Here is a 27,519-nt window from a genome sequence, read left to right as displayed (position 1 = left end):
TCAACATCAGAAATGTACCACAAAGCCATACATATGATCTATGAACATATTAATGGTGTTGACACCTCAGTGGATGACATCATCATCGGGGGATCAATGAAAGGAGCATGATCGTAGACTTTAGGAAGTCCTGGATGCAACTAGAGCTGCAAACCTCGAACTAAATAGGGAGAAATGTGTTTTAGGGGTTACAGAACTGACTTTTGTTGGGGACATTATTTTCAATGAAGGTGTAAAACCTGATAAGAGGAAGATTTCAGCCACTGAACTGATTCCATGTTCCCAGGCAAAGAAAGATGTCCAACGGTTCCTGGGAATGGTTAATTATCTTGGAAAATTCATACCTAATTTATCTACCAAAGCACCGGCTTTGAGAAAACTTCTAGAGAATAAAAATGAATGGTATTGGAGTGCATAACCGGAGGAATCATGGGAAGGTTTAGATTACTGCCACACCAACAGTCTCCTTTAGGCAGTTTAATTGTCCAAACTTGAAACAATTCTTCAGCTTACCCTAGGCTATAACTCCCAGGGGATTTTTCCCCTTTATCTTTCACATTCTTACTGCCTCTCCTTGTAGGAGACACTGGCAGTCCTGCTACTCCTGATTCTCTGCCCTGTTCCCAAAGTACCAACCCCCGAGACCTTTTCTCTCTGGAGGCCCCTTTTCAGAACAGGTCCTCACTGCCTCCCCTCCCAGGGGACCCTGGCAGTCCTGCATCCTAGCTCTGACCCACAAGGTCTCCCTCATTGAGAGTCCTCCTCCTTTCCCTGACCCAGAAGCCCACTTCTAAAGCCAAATCTGGGTAAGCTACTTGTAATACCGGTGCATTGGCTCTGCTCCCTCTTAAAGGGTCCAGTATAACACTATACAAATTTAAATATACTTTCTTCAAAGCTAAAATAATTTTTAAAATATAAAATAACAATTCTGATAGATAACTTAAGTCTAACATCTCTGGCCTTTTTGCATGACCTAAACTTAGTGTATGTGACATGTGACTAGTCCTTAGCTTTACGCAGATGACAGTTAATTATAGAATCACAGTGTATTTTATTAAATATATGTATTTTTGTCATTTTTTGAGAATCAGTTTCTTTAAAAACTTCAGTGTCAGGATGCTGACCAAGAAACACATCCTATAAGCCATATAACTATGATTTACAATGCAAGCATTTAATGCTGAAATACAAGGTTATAGCCCTAAATCTAAATAACAGACTCATTTCAGTTAGAAGAGAACTCTAGTGAGTCATCTTGTCCATCAACCTATATCCTAGAAGGACTGATTGATTCCAGTAAAGTTTCCAGCAACATAGTTTATCCGTTGTTTGATTCTCAATTACAAATGGCAGCTATCAACTAGACACTTTAAATAGGACATTATTACTGCTCTTTAGAAAAATGACTTGATATAAAAGTTTTAATTAGCTGAACATTTATTCTGGTAGAATGGATAATAAACAATGCCCAGCAGAAGATAATAACCCATAAAGTATTTATTTGTCAATACTGTAGTCACAGAGAAAGCTACTTGTATATTACAGTACAATCCACATGAATGGAACTTGATTATGTCACTTCAGGATTGTACAGCATGAGAATTCCACCCAGCCATGCCCATCATTTCCTTCAGAGCTCTCTGGGGTTGTCAAGTCAAGGAAGAGCCAATGCTAAGCCAGCCGGCCTTTTCATACTTTGCTGGCAGGCTTCCCTGTCCTCTGAAATTTCATTTATCAGAAGATTTCAGCTGTCCCCTAAGTCCTTCAGATAAATGGTGTTACACCATATTGGCATAATTGGTATTCAACTGGTTGTTATCACTGCCAGATAACCAGGACTTTATACAAAACCATGTACTTGGTTCTTTGCATATTTATAAATAGGTAAAACTGTAAAGAAATACTAATTACTAAATTACTTGAACTACAGGGTATAGGATCAAATAGTTTCAGTGCAAAACAATTCTTTTATTGTGAATGAGCTGAAGGAACTGAAATTAGATACAGTAAAAAAAAATTCTGAACAGGATTTACATTGAATAGCAATATATTTTCAATGTAACCAACTTCATTTACTTGGCAGCATAATAAATAACACAAAGTGAAGGTTACAAAGATGACACTGTACAACGTCAGCTTTGAATTCTTTTCTATAGCTATAAAAAACATGAAAGATGAATAAATTGCTCAGAATCACTCACTGTTGGTTACTGTAACCAAGCCTAGGAAACCTCAACCATTCAACAATCCTCATGCCCCGACCCAGCCTCTCAGGAGCAGCATTTAAGGAGGGATTGCAATTCGTTTCAGCCTTGATTGAGTTCCCAAGCTGTTACTACATACTACTTCGCCTTCCCTTAAGGACAGAAGCCTCTTTCCTCTCTCCATGGTGCCCAATAATAGTTTCCCCACATAAGCAGTCAACATATCAAATTCCCAACAAGAAAAGTGCATTTGACATAGACTAGAAAAAAAAGAGAAAATAAAAACATTAACCAGAAATGTAAAAACCACAAAAACTAGGAAGGCTGAAGAATTAGTTATATAGACTATCAGTTAAATTACCCTAGGACTTTGCTTATTACCAAGTGTCTCACTCTCCTTCTCAGCCTAATGGACTCTCAGCCAATCTCTCGTCCTACTTGTGGGCCATTTGCTGAGAAAGGACTGGGATGTGAGGTCTGTGTCTATGTCTAGGTATTTGTGCCTGACATACACAGCCATAAATAAAATGCAAAAGGCTTGTCTACACATTGCATTAGTGATCACCAGCTGGGGTGTAAATTTTGTGAACACCAGCATGTTGCACACTAACTGTCCATGTAGACCCTGCTGGCCTGCATTAAAAGTTCCTAGTGCGCACTGATATAGTCAGAAATATTACCACATCAACACACACTTGGGACCTTTTAGTGCATCCCAGCAGGGTCCACAAGGACAGTTAGTGTGCAAAATGCTGATGTGTACTAGAGTTTATACTCCAGCTGGCATGCAACAATGCATCATCTAGACAAGTCCCCACACACAAACACATCTCCAATAAAAAAGGCAGGCTTATCTACGTGCACACAGGAAGTCTGTGTGTGCCAGGGTGTGACTTTTTGCTTAAGTAAAAACAGGTTCTTAGTTTTCCCCCCAAAAAAAGCTTTTTCGCTGTGCGTCATCTTTCAACCCATTCCAACAGGAATAGATAACAAATAATACCTTATTTGATTGTCTTCTTCCAGTTCTGTATGCACAGCTATTAGTCTTAATGATCCTCCAACACATTCAGCACAGATATGTGTTCCCTCTAATGACTTTTAGTACACCACTGGTGAGATCATTGAGGCATGATCTTTAAAAAGGGGGGAAAGGAGAACCCAAGGAGTTATAGACCAGTCAGTCTAATTTTGATATCTGGAAATATACTGGAAAAATTACAATAAATTTGTAAGCATCTAAAAGATAATAGCACCCTGTATATAATAGCCAACATGGATTTGTTAAGAACAAATCATCGCAAATCATTCTTATTTCCTTCTTTGACTGGGATACTAGCCTAGTGGATGGGAGGAAGCAGTCGATATGTTATATCTTTATTTTAGTAATGCTTCTGACACAGTCCCATATGACAGTCTCATAAACAAACTAGGAAAATGTGGTCTAGATGAAATTACTATAAGATGGGTATACAACTGGTTATCAGTGGCTCTCTGTCAATTGGGAGGACCTATCTAATGGGTCCTACAGGGGTCTGTCCCAGGTCCAGTACTATACAATATTTTCATTAATGCCTTGGATGATGAAGTAGAGAGTATGCTTTGCAACGGACACAAAGCTGGGAGAGATTGCAAGCACTTTGGAGGACATGAGTAGAATTCAAAATGACCTTAACAAATTAGAAAATTGGTCTGAAATCAACAAGATAAAATGCAATAAAGACAAGTGCAAAGAACTACATTTAGGAAACAAAAATCAAATGCACAGCTACAAAATGGGGGAAACTGGCTAGCTGGTAGTGCTGAAGAAAAGGATCTGGAGGCTATAGTGGATCACAAATTGAACATGAACCAAAAATGGGTGAATTGGTTGATCACAGGATGACTAAGAGCAGCCAAAGCAATGCAGCTGTGAAAAAAGGTAATGCAATTCTAGCATGTATCAGGTGAAGTATTTCCAATAGAGACAGGGGAAGTTTTTATGCCATTATATAAGGCACTAGTGAGACTTCATCTAGAATACCTTGTGCAATTCTGGTCTCCCTTGTTAAAAAAAGGTGAATTTAAACTGGAACAGGTGCAGAGAAGGACTACTAGGATGATCTGAGGAATGGAAAACCTACCTTATCAAAGGAGACTCAAAGAGCTTGGCTTGTTTAGCCTGACCAAAAGAAGGCTAAGGGGAGATATGAATGCTCTCTATAAATACATCAGAAGAATAAATACCAGGGAGGGAGAGGAGTTATTTAAGTTAAGCGCCAAGTGGACACGAGAACAAATGGATATACACTGGCCATCAACAAGTTTAGGCTTGAAATTAGAAAAAGGTTTCTAACCATCAGAGGATGAAGTTCGGGAACAGCCTCCCAAGGGGAGCAGTGGGGGCAAAAGCCCTAACTGGTTTTAAGACTCATCTTGATAATTTTAAGGAGGGGATATCATGATGAGACTGCCTACAGCAGCAAATATCTCCAACAGCCAGTGATGGGACACTAAATAGGGAGGGCTCTGAGTTACTACAGGGAATTCTTTCCAGGTATCTGGCTGGTGGGTCTTGCTCACATGCTCAGGGTCTAACTGATCACCATATTTGGGGTAGGAAAGGAATTTCCCCCTGGGTCAGATTGGCAGAGACCCTGTTGCAAAAAAGGCTAATATCATTTTGGGGTGTACTAACATATGCAAGACACAGGAGGTAATTGTTTCACTCAGCACTGGTGAAGCCTCAGCTGGAGTACTGTGTCCAGTTTTGGGCACCACACTTTAAGAAAGTTGGGGACAAACTGGAGGGAGTCCAGAGGAAAGCAACAAAAATTATAAAAGGTTTAGAAAACTGGGCATGTTTAGTCTTGAGAAAAGAAAATCAAGTGGGGACATAACAACAGTATTCAAATACGTTAAGGACTGTTTGAAGAGGACTGTGATCAACTATTCTTTATGTCCACTGAAGGTAAGACAAGAAGTAACCAGCTTAATCTGTACTGAGGGAGATTTAGGTTAGATAGTAGGGAAAACTTTCTAACTATAAAGAATAGTAAAGCACAGTTACCAAGGGAGGTTTTTGAATCCCCATCGTTGGAGGATTTTAAGAACAGACTGCTCAAACACCTCTCATGGTGTCTGGTGTAGGTATACTTGGTCCTGCCTCAGCGCAAGGGGGGTGAACTAGATGACCTCTTATGGTCCCCTCCAGCCCTACATTTCTATGATTCTATTATAGCTAGACAATCTTTGTGATCAATTTGGCCCCAAGCCACCAATAAAAGGATCGACCGCTAAATTTCCAGACTGCCATACCGGAGTGCTGCAGAAGGCAGGCATCCTCCTATAAAAGGAAGGTCTAGATTGCTGCAGTGTACTGAAAAAAATAATTCTTCAGAGTGATGAACAGATAAAGATTGATCAAAGCAGCAATGCACAAACAAGGGAATATTACAGAAGCCTCTGGCAATATCTGTAAAATCCACAATTTATGTTTTGTTAATCTTTTCAATTTAGGAGTTTTCTAACATATTGCACATAATTGCTTCTGAAATGCTTTTCTATGGCTTCAACACACATGAATTATAAAGACAGCTGAAACTAAGTGATTGTGAGTTTTCCAGTCCGGTGGTGCAGATCATTACTGAAACTGATACATTGTAAGTGCCTGATCATACTATTTGAGCCACATGGCTGGACATTTGCGCTAGCACAGAACCTAGGGCTTAAGCTGGTTAGAATAAACTAAACTTGATTTTTCCATCCTAGGGTATCTTGTCCAGGGACAGAGATAATGGAAGGATCACCAGTAATAAACATATCCTATCACACCCTTTTGCAAGAGTTTGTTTCTTGAATCATTTAGCCCCAGCCATTTTTCTGCCCTCCCCATACCCCACACACTTAGTACTGATTAAAGGGCAGGAGCAACAGGCTGCAAGAGCAAAAGAGAAGATTACTCACCTTGTGCAGTAACTGAGGTCCTTCAGGATGGTTGTTCCTGTGGGTGCTCCACTTTCGGTGTCTTGGCACCCTGCGCTTGTAATTGGAGATTTGTAATAGCAGTGCCACGGTTGGCCACGCATGCATGGCAGCCATCTCGTGCCGCTCCGAGTGGCTACTTAGTGTGCACAGCCAACCGTCCCTTGGTTTCTTCTCTACCCCAGAGAGTCAGCGTGAAGCTCACGAGAGCCAATCTCCTTTCTCTAATGCCAGAATTATGGTTGCCAGGGTTACCATTTTGAAGCACTTTGTCCTTAGAAACTTGTTGAGTTTGCGTAAGCTTGCATGGGTCTCCATCTACCATTCTTTTTCTGTGTGAGAAAATAATGGGAATAAAACCCTCCCCTGTGTTGGAGTGGTACTATTTCCACGGCTCCTAGTTGCAATAGGCAACAGGGTCTCTTGAGAGGGGTCCCTGAAGAGGGACGGGGAAGGTGGGTGGGTATGGGGAATAGAAATAAATGGGATAGAGTAACCCTTCTGGACAATTTCCAGTACCCATTTGTCTGTAGTGATGTTGTTCCAGACTGGGTAGTGTGGTAGCAGGCGGTCTCCAAAGAGACTGGAGGTCATCTGATAATCTGGCATGGGAGAAGATAGAGGTCTCGAGCCCTCGACCAATATTTCAAAATGATTGACAGGATGTTGAAGATTGAGATGTGGCAGGTTGATTCTGGTTCTGCCTGTGCCTCGCTTGTTTTTGCTTGCAGCGCTGATTGTTTTGTCTCTGGGGCTGGGACTGCAGGGCGGGACAGAATCTTTGGGTATAAAATCTGCCCTGTTTTTTCTTGTTCAGGAGAATGTAAATACCCAAGGTCTTCAAGGTTGTTCACGAGTCCTTTAAGGTATGAAGAGATGCATCTGTGCTCTCAGCAAATAATTTTTGACCCTCAAAGGGCAGGTCCACAACTGTAGCTTGTACTTCCCTAGGGAATCCAGAGAAGTGGAGCCATGATGCTCAACGCACGACAATGGACATGGCTATGGATCAGACTGCCGTGTTGGCAGACTTGAGAGAGGCCTGCAGGGCTGTACTGGTGATTAAGGAGCCCTCTGTAATGTTGGCTTTGTATTATTCCTTTGCTTCCTCTGGCAGTTGATCAATAAAGGATTTCATTTTGTTGAACAAGTTGTAGGTATATTTTGCTAAAAGAGCTGAGTAATTTGATATATGAAATTGTAACGAGGTCAAGGAGTAAGATTTGCATCCAAAGAGGTCAAGCCTTTTCCAGTCCTTGTCATAAGTCCTTGTTTTCCCCTTTGGTGCACTGCCTCTACGACCAGTGAATTAGGACCGGATGAGTGAACAGGACCTCAGCTCCTTTCGCTGGTACATAGTATTTCTGTCCGAGCATTTACAGCAGAGGTTCCCAAAGTGGGCGATACCGCCCCCTGGGGGGTGCTGGAACGATCCAGGGGGGCAGTAGTAGCCTCGGGTGCAATTGGGGGGCGTTGAATAAAAATAAGGGGGCGGTGGAAGCATAAAGAAAGAATATAAGAAAATTTTGAAAAACCGTTCGTACATGTTTCATCTGTTGTGTAACATAGAGTTAAAGTTGTAGTGCTTACTTTATTTTCCAAATAAATTCACAAATTATAACCGATCAGGTGTCAAGTCCGCCAACAGCTCTTAACAAGCAAGTGTTGGCAGGCGAGCGTGTCGCGCATTGTCGGGAAGTCCAGCATGCATCGGCAGGAATATGTGCGTGTAATGACTTGTTTACAATACAATACTATAAATAGGCGACATGTATGAAATCTAATTTAGATTGTTTCTTAATTGTGTAAAAAGCAGTTAACAATAGTGCAATAAGTATTTAAAATTTTTTATTCATATTCAATACCTTCGATCTTTACGGATTACGGATCACATACAAAGCAAATTGTATTATTGTTGTTTCAATAAAACAGCAATTTACACGTGAGTATTTTTATACATTTTCTTACATATCTACCGTACGTTTCTGTGTCTCTAGTGCTTACTAATAATAAAATCGTAGCAGGCTTGTGTCGGTACAGTACTATTTGAAGTGTACAGTCAATATATTTGTCATATTTTTTATTACAATAGTAATGAAAACGGGAATGAAATCGTAAAAAAACTGTTAACTATTAACATTTATTTATATCTATCGAATCATCTGTGTTAATTGGTAAATAAGGCATGTGTTAATAAGGAACAATTATTTAAATAAGGGCAAACTAAATTAAAACTATTAACTGATTTTTAATTGCATATTGATTATTTTTTAATTAATTATTTCTTGATAAATTTAGTTTGATATTTGACAGTTTAATATCAAATACATATATCTAATGCTGAGCAAAGAACAAAACCCAGTTTATTAGTTTCATTAGTATTTTAGTTTGGTTGTCTTTTACCATCTTACGCAAAAACCACTGTATACCTGATGTCGTGGGCGATATTCTAATAACACATCTTTCTTTACTATATTGTAGGACGTAGGTAGAAATATAGATACATAAAAGAACACAAATTTGTCACTGCATCTTTCTGTTTGTTCGCTTAAAGAAGGTAGATTTCCAGGGGGGCGGTGAGTAATTTTTTTTCTGAAAAGGGGGGTGCTGAGTAATTTTTTTTCTGAAAAGGGGGCGGTAGGCCAAATAAGTTTGGGAACCTCTGATTTACAGGATGGTGAGACAGTGGCAGGTATCTGCCATATTGTCTTTGCGGGGTCCACTGTGGCTGAGTTAATGGGCAGAGCTATCTTTGCTGATCGGGATGCCTGCAAAATGTCAGTGAGTTTGTGCTGGGTCTCTGACAGCTCTGCTAGAGAGATGTCCAGGGATTCTGCCTCTCTTTTGAATAAGTTCTGAAAGGATTTAAAGTTGTCACCTGTAGTGGGCAGCAGTGACATAATTGTTTCGTCCAGGGATGAGGACAAAATATGGGTGGGTGGCAGTATATCATCTTCAGGGACTTCTTTCAGCTCCTCTCCCTCTTCCTCCTGGGCTTGTGATGGTAGTGGACCCGTGGGTGAAGGGACTTGAGGGGTCCTTGGTGCTGGTGGGTGGGAAGGTTTAAGAGTCTGGGCCCTGTAGATTGCATGTGGGTCCCAGTATGACCAATTGGATGGCATAATGATGGGAAGAGGCATCCATGGTAGTGTCTTCCAGCTGTGCCCTTCCATAGGCGGTTATTGGTGAGAGGGTCCCAGTTTCGGGGAGGAATGATGAGAGGTGTAAAGGCGTGAGTCATCCACTTTGTCCTCGTCACCAGATAGTGGAGGTGCAGATCTAATAGGAGTGCCTATTCGGCTCGGTCCTGGCCTGACTGGGGTGCCATCGGTGCTGAAAGGAGGGGTGGAGGAGATAGCCAGGTCTCCCTGTCTGGTGAAGGGTTGTGGTACTGGGAAGCCTGGTGCCATGGATGGCAGCGTAGTTAGCTCCAATGGTGCTGAGATCTTGTTAGGCTGTCTATATGCAGCAGGTGGTGCCGTTACACTAGCTGGTGCCATGGTGTTCTTTGGCACTGTCGGTGCTGAGCTAGGGAGCTTAGCTTTAGCTTGTGCACCTGAGTGAGAGCCTGGCCACATCGGTGCCTTGGCTCCTCGGGACATCTTGGTACCGGATGTTCCCGGAGCCTCTCGGTCTGAGGTTCTCGGTGCCGTCAGTACCAGGGCAGATTTCTTGCCAGGAGTCCGCTTCTTTTTAGGGGGCGATGACTGTGACCAATGTTTGGTCACTTTCTTAGGTGCAGGGTCCTTAGACATGGTTTGGGTGGAGCCCCTTGTCTGAGGCTGCTGCTGGAGATCGTTGGCCAGGAGGAGTCCTGGACTCTGGGTTGGAGGGATTTCTCCATCATTAATAATTTTAGTTGGAGGTCCCTGGCTTTCAGTGTCCTGGCAGATAGTTTCTTGCAGTGGAAACACTTCTGTGGTACATGGGTTTCCCTGAGACAGTGGATGCACTGAGCATGACATCCGATACAGGAATTGATAGCCTGTAGGTCAGGCAAAGTTTAAAGCCGGGGGAATTAGGCACGCCTGAGGAGGTTCAGGGCTATAGAAAATGGTCGTAGTTCAGTCACCATCGGCGGAGACCCATTAGTTGGGGGGGAGAGAAACAAACAAAAAAGTTTTGCTTTGGTTTTTTTACCTTTTTTTAGTGTGTAAATAAGGACAGGAAAACGGAAGAAAACCAACAAAAAGGATAAATAAAGATGGGAATATAAGCGATTTATGAAATAGACAGGGGCACTGCTGTCACTCCCACTCAAGCCAAAGGCAGTAGAGCAGGAACTGAGGTTGACTGCACACACTAAGTAGCTGCTTGGAGCAGTGCAAGATGGCTGCTGCGCATACATGGCCAACGGGGGCATTGCTACAACAAATCTCTGATTACAAGCACAGGGCGCCAAGACACCAAAAGTGGAGTACCCACAGGGACACTCCTCGAAGAAGATGTTTCTATTTTCAGTGAACACTTCTTACTGGTACAGACATCTTCACTCCTTAGATAAACGAACACTGACAGAGCAATGGCAGGGGGAAGCAATATACAGTTTTCTTATTCTTTCCTAAGCATAATAAGAGCCTTGGGCTACTTAATCATTTCCCTTTTAACTTTTTAGAATTAAGTTTTCATTCACATGTTGAAATTAGAGTCTAATCTTTTCAGGATGAAAAATCTTTCAAATATATGTTCTGTTCATGTTAATACTTCAAAGTGGCACAGATGTTCAGGGGGCAGGGTGGGAGAATGATAAATGTGAAAAATCCCACTGTTTTTGTTTCTTTCCTGAACAAACTCAAGTTTCTCATAACCCTAAAAGCAAAACAGGTCTGGGTACAGAACTGTCAAACTTCAGCCTCCCACAATTTTTTTCCACTGGTAGAAGGTAGAGTTAGTTGGTAGAGAGACAAGTTCAACAGAATCTCATCTGTCACAAAAGACTTTTTTGCTAATAAATATTAACAACATACCACTGTGTGCCAAATTATCACGCAACTTTTTTCCACCACAAAATCCAGTAGTGAGAACCTGTTTGGACTATTTCACATAATTCATGTAAACTCAATTCATAAAAACAAAAAAGATACAATTATAGATTGTTATAGATACAATTGTGACACTTAAAATGCTGCTTGCATTTAAAGAAAGATAAGTGGTTCCAGCAGTATTCCCCAAAGTAAACCAAATCTCAAACCATGAGGTTTCAAAATGGAAGAACCTCTTGAAGTCCAACCACTGTATGAAGTAAATACCTGAAACCAACCAGATGACACAGGGAGACAAGAAATAAGATACAAATTAAGAGATGGCCAAAGTTTTCCACTCATATTTTTTTTTATTAAAATATGACAGTTTACTTAATAAGCAATGTCCATAAGTGAATGTATAGTTCCACTTTCTGACAACTCAGCCCACCAAAAGTTATAGCTAGAAGAATGATCAGATATGATGTTTTAAAAAATTATTATCTGTGCTCTTTAAAAATATGTCCTCTGCATTAAATCTATTCAGTGAGATTGTTATATTACCTGTAACAACACCACAGTAATGGTTGCGAGGAGCTAGCTTTTCAGTAACTTTCTCCTCTATGGACCTTTTTCGTCTGTACACCCTGTGCGCGTGACCTGTCACAGCCAAAGTGTGATTGAGTGGCTCAATAAATATGAAGTCCTCGTTAATCTGTATAAACCCCATCTGTAAAGGAAAACAAGAGGGATATATAAGGTATGTAATTTAAAGAAACCACATATGCACACACACACATATACACCCTGTCCCCCCCCCCCAAAAAATCCTTTATTTAAAAAAAATTCATTTTAAGAATCATAGTAGTGAGAATACTATCCTTCCATTTTATTAGCCTCCATCTCAGTGCAATAAACCTCATTTATTTCAACTAAATCTGTGTGGGTTGGTGGCTATGTGCCACTAGCAGATGCACGGTGAAAGATCTGGAATGTTAAAAGTTTGCTTTGGGAGACCCAGGGGTCATTTAAATATGTACAGCATGTACCGCAGAATCTATACCCTAGTTTTATAACACACCATGTTGTCATACTTTCTGATAACCAATTTTTAATAAAATAGTTCATATGCAAAGATGAATTTATGGAGTCTGATGCATCTTTAGCAACTGCACAGAGCTGCAACAGATATGAAATTCTTAAGACCCCTTTTATAGATTTTTAACTTTTTAATTAAAAACAAAATTTTTCTTCAAAAATAATGCATGCATGGTTAAAAACAGAGAAACACTATCTGAGTTGCAGCTTTTTTTAACCTATGTGCCCACACTGGACATGAGATCGTAGTTGAGGTCACCAAAATACTGTAAAAACTGTTATTCTTTTAACTACTACTTACTATGGTTCAACTCAAAACTGTTCAATTTGCCAAAAAAAAAAAAAAAAATACCAGTTTATGTCAGAATTATAAAGCATGTAGAAGAACAAAGTTTTTTTTTTTTTTCTATAAAATACCATCAACAAAACTGGCAGGTAACTTCTAATTCCAGAGATCTTAAAATCTATGAATGTATGAAACACTGTTATTGTACTAAAAAAACCCACCAAAATGGCACATCCAGCTCAAATAAGGAAAGTTCTTCTCCATGTATGCATATAAGTTCCCATTTACACAAAAAAGAGAAGGACTCTCTCTCTTATAGGCAACTTAACTGCATAATCATATTAAAACAGAGATACTTAATTTCACAATCAGGTGTATTAGCTGTACCTCAACTGCTATACTGAGAGTTTTCTGAGGACCAATGCTGAATAGACATAGTAGTTTCATCCTTAATATCCTATAGTATCTTTAAAATAGCTGGATTTATTTGGTTTGAGGTTTGGGGTTTTTTTTATATTTTTTTGTTTATTTTCAGGTTGATTGATATTAATTGGGAGTCTGTTAAATATTAAGTATTTAGGAGGTAAGCAAAGTGCAACTGCCAGGTGGTGCTTTTATACATCCTGTATGTTTTTCTAGTCACCAAAATTGGTCTATTTATATTGAGAATTATATTTTTAAATAACTGGTGGAGTATATGCAGAGCAGACTAATTTTCTCCTGATATTTGTGGATTCAGATATTGAATTTTTAATCTTTATTTTTTTAATGCAATGTCTGTGAAAGGTGCTGAGCAGGCTTGGATATAGAATCTCTTTTCTCAGAACAGGTAAAGAACAAACTGTAGCTGTGCAAACTTCTCCACATCACTCAGCCAATGTGCCTTAGCCCTGGCCTGGAGGAACTGTCCCTAAAAATGAGCGAATAGCTCATTCTCCATGCTCATTCAATCTGTGGCCTCTTTGCTGAGATGTCTACTTAATGGTGGCATTTGTTTTATGGTGTGACCTGTGTACTAAGGGACTGACTGAGACCATCAACTCATTTCACATTAGCTTTGACCACTACTTACTTAGACTGAACGTTATCCTAGTGGTGAATAAATATTATTCCCAATCCCCTGAGTCATTCAAATAGGGAATTGCAAATTGAATATAAAATCTACCAAAGAGCATTAATATCAGCCATACATATTCAGCTGGATAATTCCCAGCTGAATTTGAATAGCCAAATATTCAAACTGTTCATTCTGGCTGCTCTTGAAAATAGCATAATTCTTCTTCCTGAAGCAGCTACTCTGCCTGACTGGCAGTCTACTATTCCTCCATCTCCTGACCACTCAGAGGAGGAGATGAGAAGACATCCCCTCCTCCCTCCCCTCTCCCCAGTTAACCAAGATCCCCATTTTTGGTTTCACTGGGAGGGGAGAGAAGAACATCTCCCACCACTGCCTTGAACCTCATGGAGCTGGAGCAGAGTTAAAAAATAACCTTCCATCTCAGTTCCAAGACAACCTCCAATTGCAAGAAAATAGGGATTTATTTTAGCAGAGTTCACTCTGGCACATCACTCTGCCCTAGAAAGATCATTAGCCAGTGATACAATGCCCAGAGGAATGGGGCTAGATGTGACAATGGCTCAGGTAGCCAGGCATCAACGTAGTACAGTCCTCACGTTTGACCCAGCAATTGGGTGTTGATATATGTTGTGTGATAGACCCAGACCAGTTGGGAACAGCAGAGTAGCAGAAGGGAGATATACTGGCCACTGGATAAGTAGTTTTCTGTTCTCTGAGTGACAAGAGCAGGGGCTGCTCCAGGCTAATAGACCACCTGACTTCAATTAACCTGCTAAGAGTCAGGTGAGGCAGTTAAGCACCTGACTCTAATTAAGGCCCCTCTGATATTATAAAAGGGCTCACTCCAGTCAAGCCATAGGAGAGGAAGTGAGTGTGAGGAGCTGGGAGCAAGAGGCGCAAGGAGCTGAGAGGGAGAGGGTGTGCTGCTGGAGGACTGCGGAGCAAAAGCGTTATCAGACATCAGCAGGAAGGTCCGGTGGTGAGGACAAAGAAGGTGTTGGGAGGAGGCCATGGGGAAGAAGCCCAGGGAGTTGTAGCTGTCATGCAGCTGTTACAGGAGGCACTATAGACAGCTGCAGTCCACAGGGCCCTGGGCTGGAACCCAGAGTAGAGGGCGGGCCCAGGTTCCCCCCATACCTCCCAACTCCTGATCAAACACAGGAGGAATTGACCTGGACTATAGCTTCTACCAGAGGGGAAGGTCTCTGGACTGTTTCCTGACCCACAGGATGAATCTGTGAAGCGAGCAAATCCACCAAGAAGCACAGGACCCACCAAGGTAGAGGAGGAACTTTGTCACAGTTGCTTGCAAGATGGTATCTGGTCTTTAATCAATACAAACAGTAAAACATTTATGTCATGAAAATACACTTTTAGGGGACCAGCCAGAGCAAGATAAAGAAGCAACATAACCAGCCTTTCTAACTGAGTGCATAGGACCTGATTTAGCTTCGACTGAAGTCACTGGAAAGCTTCCCAATGATTTTAATGAGATGCACCTACCTAGCGGCATATTCCACTCTATCTTTCCATCCATAGATAACAGTCTAAACTAACTGTTTGCTGTACATGTGCATGCCTCCATTTTCAAACAACTTTTTAAGTCTTTTTTTTTTTCAAATGCACCAAAGAACTTACTTACTGAAGACTATGTCAAAGACAACCTCACTGATCGACCTGATGAACAAACCCTAGCCAAACACCTACTCCTGCCTCTTAATTGCTCCTGCGCAAGCACAATAAGGATGCAAATGCAATGGAGGTAATATCTTATCCATACCTGGTTGCATCTGCTGAATGTTCACAGATACCTTGGTGATATGCATAACATAAATGCGCAGAAAATGTGCACATTCTAAGAGGTGTATATATATGTCTAGTATATGCAGGCACCTAACAAAAATGGAAGTTTTCTGTTGCAAATGCTCATATCCCAATTTGTAAAGTCTTATAACTGTCATAAGATAAAAACTTGTAAAACCTCTAGTCCTGAAAGAGGACAATCCCCATGTTGCAATGTCCATTATAATAACCTTACCCGGAGTTCATTACCTTAAAAACAATGGCATATTCCATTTTTCTATTTGATGAGGGGCTTGATATATATTTGAAGTAACTATTGCAGTCAGTGCACTAAGAGAAAGAGAAGAATGTGCCTGTTCACATTACAAGAGAACTGGCTAGATCCGGTATACGTCCCTGTATAGAAGTGTGGTTCTTGATCTAAGATCCTACATGCAACTCTGACTAAGTCTTTTGCTCAGATTCTGCCTGCTTATTTTCAAAGTCATAGCAAGCCAAGTTCTGTCGAAGGAGCACTCAGACACAAATGAGGAAGCCTGAGGAGCATTTAGTGATCACAATCCATCACATACATATACAATCCCCACAGATTTAGCTCCTTAGAGGGGGAAAAGGGGAAAAGAGAAAACACCAGCAGACTTTCTACCACAATGAGGAAAGGCAGTGGAGAGTAGGGACAAAAGAACACCCACAGGCACACATTATATCCAGAAAGAGGCAGGAGAGAAGGAAGAAATATTCCCATCCTAGCATCCAGGGGTAGAAATGAGTACAGAGACAAAAGTTGCAAAAAAAAAGGAGCCCCGAAGTGCCACAGACTAACTATGGCATGATGTCCTGATTTTGTGTTATAATGTTTGCATCATAAAGATCCACTGACATACAGTGATGCTGCATTGTGAGAAATGCAGATATGTCACCACACAGCCATTATAATGTAATTTCAGGACATTGTGCCTGGCTTATTGTATGGCTTCCTATGACCCTATTTAATGAGGAAGTAATTCTCCAATGCTCAAGGATGAGTATCACTGAGCTACACTTCGGTGTTAGTGGATCATGGCTGTGTAGTAACCTGTTGGATTGAAATAGCACAACAAAATGCATCTGAGAATTAGCTGCCTCAGTCACCAAATATTCCATTATTTAAAAAAACCTATAAATATACAAAAGTTTCTTTTCTGGTGATTTATATTTCAAAAGCTTTAAAATAATACCAATCACACTGCTTGGGCAGAAGATGCATTTATGCACACATGTGGTATGGAATTAAATAACATTTGTTCCCCAGCTGTTAATTCATGTCATCACCAGCATACTAGCACATGAATACATCTGTTCCTTTGTCATAAATAAGGTCATCTTCCCCAAATGTCAGAAGCAGAATTCACATCCCAAAATTTACCAGTGCTTATATGAAAATAAGAATCATGCCTTCTCTCTCGCTCATTTAATAGCTGCTCTCTGCTGTTCAACCATTGCTATGTATATTCCATAGACATTCCATTCCTGATTATATTAAAAAATGAACATAACATGGCCATCTTCTGATTCTAACACCACACTATCCTGCCCATCTGCAGAGGGAGGATGCATAGCAGCTCTACAGATCCTGCGTCTTGGAGTCTCCAGGAATTAAAGATGAATCTTTAATTAAAGATTATGTCATGTGATGAAACTGAATACATCCAACCAAAATTGGCAACCCTAGGTCCCTTCCCACCCTGCTACTGGTGATGCAGGTAGCCAGTGCAGGACTGCATCCCCTCATGCCCTTGCACCAGCACATAACCCAGGCTGTGATTTGGGCCTACACTAGTTTATACAAACAGACAGTAAATCCAACATTTCTTAAAGGTTAATAAGTCTATTTTAAGCAATATCCCCAAAACATTACCACCATCTACACGTTTAAAAATGAAAGGTTTATTAAAATGTATAGCGCAAAAGCCAATTCTTCTCCAGCATTGATTAACTTTAAACAGAGTTTCGTAATCTGAGACTTTGTGGTCTTTACAAAATCTCATTGGATATTAAGATGATTTATTGTTTTGAGTGTCTGATTGCAAAAGCAAAATTATTCATTTACATTTCAATACAGCACTCCAAAGAAGAGTACTGCAAGTTAGATTAGTTTTTAATAATATTAGTTATGTTTCAAACATTCAAGATTAAATTAATATATTGAAAACAAATAAAACTTTAACTGGACATAAAAATAAATATCTTAAACTCTAATAAGAGCTTTTAACAGGACAAGCTTAAAAACCATCACAATGTGTTAATAATGTCTAAGGACTAATTCTCTATTCTTGTTATATACTATAACCCTCTCTCATCAGGTATCTTTATTTTTGAAGATTGAAGACATGATTCACAAAGGATAGCCAGTAACATCTGTCACTGATTAAGTAAGTTTCCAGATTTACATGCTTCACTATTTATGTGGTTTTTTTCTTCAAAGTTTTCTCTGTCTACCTGCTGATTGCTTTTTCTGGTGTTCTGAATTAGAGAGAAATACTGTTTGCATCTCCCTTTCCATTTGCCAGTGTGACAAGTGCTTTTTCACATAACCGAATCTTCTTTTTTTTCTTCAATGGCAGGAGCATATCATGCAGTGTGTGTGTGTATTAATTCCAAACATATGCTGCCTTAACAGATGAGCAATATTTTGATCATTATGTAGAGTTAAAAGCACACTTTCAAAATCTGGCCAAAAATTTAGACTCTGTAAAAACAAAGTTTTCAAAACCTAAGATGAACTGGAACGTTTCTCTGATTTTTAAAATGTCCGTACTACTCTGTAATCTTAGCAAACCCACACTTTACAGCATCATGCTACAGCAGTAGCAGTGGCTCTCAAATTTATCTTCATTACCTACTTTTATCAAAGCAAGTGAACTCAGGCCATACATTCACATGTTCAAGATACAATATTCATATAAATCAACTATTAATGAAACGCTAGAATACAGAAGCATATAGAAAACTAAGAGGCATACCAGCACCATGACTCATTTCAGTAAGCAGTGAGTGCACCTGATTCTACATGACCCAAACTGAAACCAAAAAATGACCTGTGAATCACCTCCAGGAAAAGATATGATCCAAGGGGCAACAAGGTGGTGGGGAAGAGAATGGGGGGCAGGACATCAAGGGAGTCTCACATGGAGAAAATGGGCTTGGTCTCCCTTGAACCTCCATTCCCCCATTCTGTCCCAGTTATGTTACTGCCAGCAGGGCCCTGAGGTGTGTGGCTACCGCTTCTTCCTCCTCCTTGCTCTCTCCTCCTGGGGACTCCAGATGGGCTGGTCACCACCAGGGACAGCACTGAGGGTACATCTACACCACAAATTAAGGTGTAAGGTATGCCTACCCACATTACTTAACACGGCTAATAACAGTAGTGAAGATGTAGTGGCATAGGCTTCAGTGCATGCCAGCCTCCCCAGAACAAACCCACTGGAGACCCTATGGACAGACTCAGGCCACTAGTCTCCACCAGGATCTATGTCATTATGTCTTCACTGCTGTTGTTACCTGTGCTAACTACATTAAAGCTAGCACAGGTATGCCTACCCATTCTACAATCAGGCTGTTACTTGTGGGCTACAGGTACCCTGCAAGTAGCTGAGAAGAGGAACTGGCATGCCAGTGCCACAACATCCCGTGATGGCAGGAGGGGATAACTATATGGGAGGGAAAAGCAGCTCAGTACTTGCAACATTGCTGTATGCATGACAGAGACTTGAGCTGGAGCTGCAACAAGCACACAGAGAATTTCTGTATTCTTATTTTCAAGACTGCAAATAAAAAAAGCGATACAAGAGTTTGAAGCCCTACCCCAACACTGTCCGAGCCACACTATGTGAAGCATGTGCTACAGTAAATCTGACTAGAAATAAAAGTGAAACTAGCTAGTTTTCTTTCACTGTCCAAACTAAGACAAAGAGTAAATGAATACCACATAGATTATTAAAGTATTAACAAAACAAATAAGACACTTGTTCCTTTAAAAACAAAAGGGTTTATAAACAGGCAGTTTCCCGTTAACATTTATTGAAAATACTTCAGCCCCTCCCCCGCCATTGCACTTCTAGCTGCTAACATATCTGTAGACTCACTGGTCTTATGGTCCCTTCACCACATGTGTTACAGACACGAGCAGCACCTTATCTTTAAAAAGACTCCAGCCAACTCCAATATGTTAGCTATGGGCCACAGTGTTCTTTAGCAATGGGCCAAATTGGAACACCAAGAAGTCCATACATCTGTAGTTCTGGGAATGAGTCAGTGTTCTTAGATCTTTACTAGTGATCTCACAATTGACAAAAATGTTGCCAGCCTCCTACATATCCCCCGAGAGCCGCTGCAAATTTAATTCACCATGGAAACAAGATAACTGAAGCCACCCACTGGATGGCCAGAACTGACTGACTAGGATGTAGAACGCCTCTTCATTTTTGTCCAAAATTTTCAGACATTCAATTAAAGGTCAAAATGGATGCTGCAGTACAGTTACTTTTTCCATGTGATTCCTACAGTAGACTGTCCCTTGGTATTTGCAGTTCTTAATTTACTGTCCACCCTACTATCAATTTACATTCTGTCCTTTCCATCATTTAGACCCATGATCATTATTGCTACCCCCACAGACATATTTTATTGATGTGGTGGGAAATCAATCCAAAGAAACACCCTTTCTAGCCCTAAATCAGTGGTTCCCAAACTTTTTACTTCACACACCCCCTTGCACCTGTCCGCCCCACCACCGGGAGCCACTGTTGGGACCACAACTGGGAGTGGGGCTACGGCTGGTGCTGTGACTGGGAGCAGAGCCCAGGCCGGGAGCCAGAGGCTGAGGCCAGGGCTGTGGCTGGGGGCAGGTCTGAGGCTGAGAGTGGAACCACAGCAGGGCTGTGGTTAAGGCTGGGGGGCAAGGCTGGGTACAGAGCCACAGCTGGAGCCAGGAGTGGAGCCGTGCGGACTGGGTCCGCAGCTAGGGGTGGGGCTGAAAGAGAGCTGGAGGCAGAGCGGGGCTGGGTGGCGCTCCCTCCACTCCACTCAGGTGGCCTTGGGGCCAGATGCACCAGCCGTTGCTCGGACGGCCCTGGGCAGCTGGCCCCAGGGACCGCCTGAGCAGCAGTTGGTGCGTCCGATATATGCATATATGTGTGTGTGTGTATTAATTAATGCCAGTTAGAATTAATTCAACAAGACTTAACTTAGTCAAATCCTATTTTCTTTGCTGAAGTTACTGGGAGTTACACCTGAATGAGGAGTAAAAACTCCATGATTTTGCCCAAAGCTTTATTATACTACCCACGCTTGCATTGAAAGAAACCAGCTACACATAGTACCTTACTACTCTCTTCTTTCCATCCCTTACTATACCCTTTGTTCTCTCTACCATGCATTATTTTATTATTCTCCCACTTTAAAAGTATTTTAATAGATCTACTTTTCTAACAGGTGTATATGTACAAGGTCTTTACTATACAACAATGAATAACAGAATGAGGAAAAGTCAGTCTAGTGGAGAGATAAGTAATCTATTCCTTTGACTTGTTACCTCTGTATTACAGATGTGTCAGACTCCTAGCCCATGGGTCAGATTCAACCCACTAGATGTATTTATGTACCCTACCTGGCATACTCAAATGCTGCAGAAGCTAAGCTTTTTTCCCCTCTTTTTATAAGGAATTTTCTATAACTCCTGAGAAGATAACCTTCCAAATGTAAACTGAGCATTAACCAATACAGTGTTATATTCCTAACATAGTCTGCAGATAGCATGAATTCCCCCTGTATCCATTAATTTTTCTGTTACATTCAAAGCCTAATGACAACATTTTCAAAATGTCAGCATAAATTATTTAACTACTAATCTCTCTGGGGGATGGGAAGGTAAGAAGGTGGAAATGAAGCTCACAGGGGATGAAGAGTGGGCATTAGGAGCTGATGCAAGAAAAGAAATGCAGAGGTAAGAAAGGAAAAAAAGAAAAAAGGACTATGAGACAGATAAATAGAGAAAGGAAGATGGTAAAGGAAGTGAAACAAAAAGCAGACATATTGGTGGCCCTAAGAGTGAGCAGTGAGTAATTCTGAGAATACAACAATAAAGATACAGGACGACTAATAATGACTGTTAGCATATTCAAAGGAATCTAGGGATTCTGGCACCCAAACCCATTGAATTCCAATGGAAGTTGAGCATCTAACTCCTTTAGTCACCTTTAAAAACCCTCTACCGTATATCTTTGTGAAAACCTCCCATTGACATCATCAGGGTATTCACTGTGAATGGAGGGGACTATGTAGTCACCTATTTATACACTGCCCGTGAACAATAATTAAAAATAGAAATCAGCCCTCTCTACTGAATATGTGTTACATCCCTGGCACATTGTAAACACCGCACTGAAGGGTGTCACTGTGAATGATGTGGTACACCAGTCTTTCATTTATCTATCTTGCATGTGTTTGCCGATGCTTACGTTTGGTCTCACTCTTAATATCAAGAAGACTAAAGTGCTCTATCAGCCCTCTCTAAATGAGGTATTACATGCCCCATCTATCAAAATCAATGAGTGGCACTGGAGAATGTCGATCACTTCGTCTACCTTGGATGTCCTCTTTTATCCAGGGCAGATATTGATGCAGAAATTCAACATCGCCTGAGCTGTGCCAGTGTAGCTTTTTCTCGTTTACAGCACAGGGTTTTTGAAGATCACAACATTCGAACAGACACCAACCTTCTTGTTTATCAAGCGATTATTCTCCCAACACTGTTGTTTGGGTCCAAAACGTGGACAACCTATAGACACCAGTTGAAAGTCCTTGAGAGGCACCATCAACGCTGCCTTTGTAAGATTCTGAAGATCAAATGGGAAGACAGGCGCACCAATATTAGTGTCCTGGAAGAGGCAAAGACCACTAGTATCGAGGCAATGATCATCCGTCAGCAATTCCGCTGGACTGATCATGTTGTCCGGATGCCAGACCATCGCCTCCCAAAATAGGTCCTGTTCTCTCAGCTGAAAGAAGGATGCCGTAACATGGGTGGACAACGGAAGTGTTATAAGGACTTACTGAAGGACAACCTAAAAAAGTGTAATATTGACATTGACACTTGGGAGACACTTGCCCAGGCTCAGTTAAAATGGAGTGAAGTCCTACGTGATGGTCCCCTGCATTTTGAACTTGCTCGCCAACAAGCTGAAGAGGACAAGAGGTGCAGAAGGAAGGAGAGACTGGCTTCCAGTAATGGTCAACAGCCTACTGCTGAGCCTGAAAAAATCTGCCCTCATTGCAATAGAACTTGTGGTTCAAGGATTGGCCTTATTAGCCACCTGAGGACCCATAACTCCCATGGAAGATGATCATACTCGGTAACGAGTGATCGCCCATCAACACATCAGTCTCTAAGTGTTTGGTAATTTGCTGAGTGTACCATAGGTTCGGAAGCAAGTGTTGTAGGTGTTCCCTGAACTCTGCTCTTCAGGCAATAACCATCAGGGCTTCCCAAAACACTCACACAATTCAAGTAGGAAAGATCATTTCTTTACTAGTGCTGCAAGAAAACAAAAGTTGCAAGTACCCTAGGCATAGCCTGTATATTCCTGCTGTGGGTTCCACTGGCCCCCTACCAGCAACAGGGTGGGTCTCGGCCAAGCTCTTAGTCTGCTTCCTATCAGGCCTTCCCTCCACAGCCACATCTCATCCTGCTGCCGCCATTGTCTGCTCCTGTTCACATGCAATTTCAGGCTTCTCCTGATCCAGGTTCCCTTAGGCTCTGGTAGTACTTCCCTTTCCTGTGCTGGAGGGACTATGGAGGCCTCCATTGGCTAGATGTTGCACTGGGAGTTACCTCAGTGCACTGTAAACAGGCCCAGGTTCATTATAATCTGGTATTTGTACATTGTTTCACTGCAAATTTACTCTTTACACAGATTCTTTTTTTGAAAAACACTCATTCTTTTAAAGCAGCTTCATTGTAATTTAACATATATTTGGATTGGTGTACAGAAAATGTTATTCTTTCCACAGGTCTATTCCTTTAACAGTTTATTTTTTAAGTGGGCTCTATTACACATTTTTTGCCAGTAATTACCCAGAGGTATAGGTATTGTTTGCTGTAACAAAATCAATTATGTCAAAACACTGGAAGAAACCCAACATATAAAATCCCAACGCTCATCTTAAACCCTTTCAAGCCCCTGATAAGTCATGTACTAAGAAAGCACAGCACAATTTAACAGTATATCAAGCTGATTTCAAAATTAATACTGCAGTCTACATCAAATTCCTTAAAAACGAAATGCTACAGGGTGGTAATTAAGATGTTTGGTGTGTAGCCAAACATCATAGTTAATAAGTTGACTTTTTCTGGGACACTGTGGAAACTTTTACGGACAACCCCAAGAAGTGCCTCATCCAGTAGAAGACAGGATAGATTTATACACTGTTCTTTCTCTCCTGAGATGTGAGTTTGAATCTGTTCCAGTCTGAGATTACTAAACGAACGTTAATGATGACTCAGTGTTAAAAAGGATATGAGTGCCAGTTTCAAAACCTTCAACAAGAGATATTGTAAATCTGGGGGTATGTTCTCCTCTCAATGCATGTGTTCTTCCTGTTATACAGACCTATGTCTCTAAAAGGCAGATGGCAACCAAATCAACAGTTTCTAAAGGTGTATATCATATCCCGTATTTGTCATATGAAGATTACATTCATTATCTAATGAGCATACAGTATAGGTACTGATGATCCACAGATTAAATCCAAATTTATCTAAAATGTTCTGATCCAGCGAGTGTTGCTGGTGAGGCATGACCATCCCAGGAATTCAGTGTGATCTAGTAATCAGATAAAAAGACCAGACAAAGGGAGTCAGGAAGACCCTTGATGTCTCAGATCCCTGGTAGTGGTTGATTGAAGTACAGGATTAATTGTGTGACACTCAACATATCTCATGACCCCATTTTAATTCAGGCAAACCTAGCTCTAAAATGTAGTAAACAACACAAAATGTAGTTGTCCATAGCAAGCAAGTATGCATGGATTTGTTTTAAAAAAAAATCTTGCCCTGTAATTGGAACTGCATGTATTTTGATAAATTGCATAAAGGAAGGTCTTATTTAAACATCATCATTAATGATCTGGAAAACAGAGCAAGCAACATATTACTGATATTTGCTGATGACACAAAATTGGGAGGTATTATAAACCCCAGAAGGATACTGAAGCGGACCTCAAGAGCAGGAAATGAAATGAAATGGAGGGGGGAATCCAATACGCTAAATGGAAAGAAGATACTTGGAATGGAGCTTGATAGTGACCATAGACAGAAAATTAGATATGTGGCTGCAATGTGATGTTGCAGAAAAAGCAACAATGCTATTTTGGGATGTGGTGAGATTCCCTCTGAGACCTTTTTGACTCAGCTTATACAGAACCCCTCATCCAGTTCTGGAGAACACTTTATCCAGTTCTCTGGAATCCAAGACATCAGTTCAACTCCAGATTTGCCACTAAGGTTTCTTTATTGACATACAATCAAACTACACTTGAGTTGATCAGGCCCAAGCATAGATGGTAGGAACAGGGCATATCACACATCCAAAGTACCAAATCATTAATCAGTTTATATACAAATTCTAAAACAAACTGCCACATGTGCCTTTTAATCTGCATTGTATCATGCACTTAATGATTGGTTCATTAATTTCTGTAGCCAATGCCTATCTAGATCATGGACGGTTAACGTGCTGCACTACATGCTAGACCACAGCTGCATACTATCACACACAGCTTACTATCGTTACTAGCTACATCTTTTACATATTTACAAGGCTACTTTAAATTCATGCTTTATTCATTGTTCTGTGTCTTGCCCAAAACAGACTAGTTAGATGCACATACAAAAGTATCCTATTTATGGAGGTGAAGTCCCTCTTTATACAGCTTTGGTGGACCACTCTGTTTGGGCACTCTATAACCAGAAACAAGAAGACAGACTGGCGGAGATCAGAGAAAAGCAACAAATACTAATAAGATATAACAACTGACCAATGAAAAAAGATTCAAAGAAATACATGTGTACAACTAAAGGGAATATCAAAAATATCCACAAATATTTGAGCACTGAAGAGTGGGATGCCAATGCAAAATGTATAGGAGAAAACATGAAAACTTGAGCTCTATTAAACTGTAGAGCACTCTCCCAAAGGAAGTGGGTCAAATCCCACTGCCCAACGTATTTAAAATTGAACTGGAGAAAATAATTATTAACATGCTGTAGTAAACAAATGTGCATGTTAAAACATTAAGGTTTTTTATATCTAATTTCTATTATTCTAATGTTCACTTGTAACCTCTTCTTAATTTACTGATAAAATGTTATTTTATCACCTTTTTACAGCAGTCCTCTTCAGTGGTTCACAATAGATACCTCTTACAATTTCATTCTCAGAGGAATATTTTCCTTTTCTAAAAGCAGAGGAAGCACACCTCTGTAACAAAAGGCTGTGTTAGTTTGAGACATTAGTCCTTCCTCCTTGACACCAACAGATCCTATTAGAGCACGAGCATACACTGCTGAAATAGCATATGTGACTGAGAGTGTATTGAGTTCTAGTCCTATTCTGTCAATGACTTGCTGTATAAACTTGGGCAAGTTACTCATGTTCACATTTTCAGCAGTATTCTCTAATACTAGATGCCCATAGGCGTCTCCAGTTGGGCAATTAAAATCTGAGATATTCAAAACTAGTGGCCACTTTTGAAAATGTTGACCTAGACCTCTCTAAACCTCAGTTTCCACTTCTGCAAAATGAAGATAATATTACCTGTTTCACAGGTGCAAGATAAATGCAAAATTTTATAATGTGGTGTCTTTAACAGAAGTGGATTATAAGTATATTTTTGTTACAATGTTCACCTTCCAATATATAGTGTGTACTTGGACTTTCAGAAAGCCTTAGACAAGGTCCCTCACCAAAGGCTCTTCATGAAGCCATGGGATAAGACAGCAGGTGCTCTCATGGATCAATAACTGGTTAAAAGACAGGAAACAAAGAGTAGGAATAAATGCTCAGTTTTCATAATGGAGAGAGGTAAAGAGTGGGGTCCCCCAAGGATCTGTATTGAAACCAGTTTTATTCAACATATTTATAAATGATCTGGGAAAGGGGGTAAACAGTGAGGCAGCGAAGTTTGCAGATGACACAAAATTGATCAAGATTGCAGTCAGCTTAGGACTTAACTAAGAGTTACAAAGCGATCTCACAATATTGGGTGACTGGGCAATAAAATGGCAGATGAAATTCAATGTTGATAAGTGCAAAGTAATGCACATTAGCAAACATCCCAACTATACATACAAAAGGATGGGGTCTACATTAACCTCTCAAGAAAGAGTTCTTGGAGTCACTGTGGATAGTTCTCTGACTACATCCGCTTAATGTCCAGCAGCAATCAAAAAAGCTAATAGAATGTTAGGAACCATTAGGAAAGAGATAGATAATAAGACAGAAAATAGCATAATGCCACTATATAAATCCATTGTAAGCCCACACCTTGAATACTGCATGCAGTTGTTGTCACCCTATCTAAAAAAAAAATATATGAATTGGAAAAGGTACAGAGAAGGGCAACAAAAATGACTAGGGATATGGAATAACTTCCATATGAGGAGAGATTTAAAAATCTAGGATTGTTCAGCCTGGAAAGCAGAAAACTAAGGGGGAGGGGACATGATAGAGGTCAGGGATCACCCTATGAAATTAATAGGCAGCAGGTTTAAAACAAACAAAAGAAGATATACTTCACACAACGCACTTGTGGAACTTATTGCCAGGGAATGTTGTGAAGGACAAAAGTATAACTGGGTTAAAAAAAAACTTAGATAAGTTCATGGAGCATAGGTCCATCAATGGCTATTAGCCAAGACAGGGCTGCAACCCCATGCTCTGGATGTCCCTAAGCCTCTGACTGTCAGATGCTGAGACCTGTGAGGAATCAAGCACTTCAAACCCAGGCCCATGTGTCCCCAGGCAGTGCTCAGGCCACAACCACCACCCAGCTGCACCACTGAGTAACCAGGGAAGGCTTAGCAAAGGG

The 27,519-nt window shown here is 40.7% G+C and overlaps 1 protein-coding gene across 3 annotated transcripts in view; it reads right to left on the bottom strand.

Moving 5' to 3' along the window:
- The window catches only part of ADAMTS19 (ADAM metallopeptidase with thrombospondin type 1 motif 19), a 326,693-nt gene that overhangs the window by 199,052 nt on the left and 100,122 nt on the right, over positions 1–27,519 (bottom strand). For all 3 annotated transcript variants that reach the window (XM_065599319.1, XM_005303066.5, XM_065599318.1), the window contains one exon: positions 11,693–11,858. In XM_065599319.1, the coding sequence (XP_065455391.1) occupies positions 11,693–11,858 (166 nt within the window). The remainder of the gene's footprint in view (positions 1–11,692; positions 11,859–27,519) is intronic.

The sequence above is a fragment of the Chrysemys picta genome, chromosome 6 (assembly GCF_011386835.1).
Source record: "Chrysemys picta bellii isolate R12L10 chromosome 6, ASM1138683v2, whole genome shotgun sequence".
Taxonomy (NCBI): domain Eukaryota; kingdom Metazoa; phylum Chordata; order Testudines; family Emydidae; genus Chrysemys; species Chrysemys picta.
The sequence above is the reverse complement of the archived record's forward strand: the minus strand, read 5'-3'. Positions and strand labels throughout refer to the sequence as shown.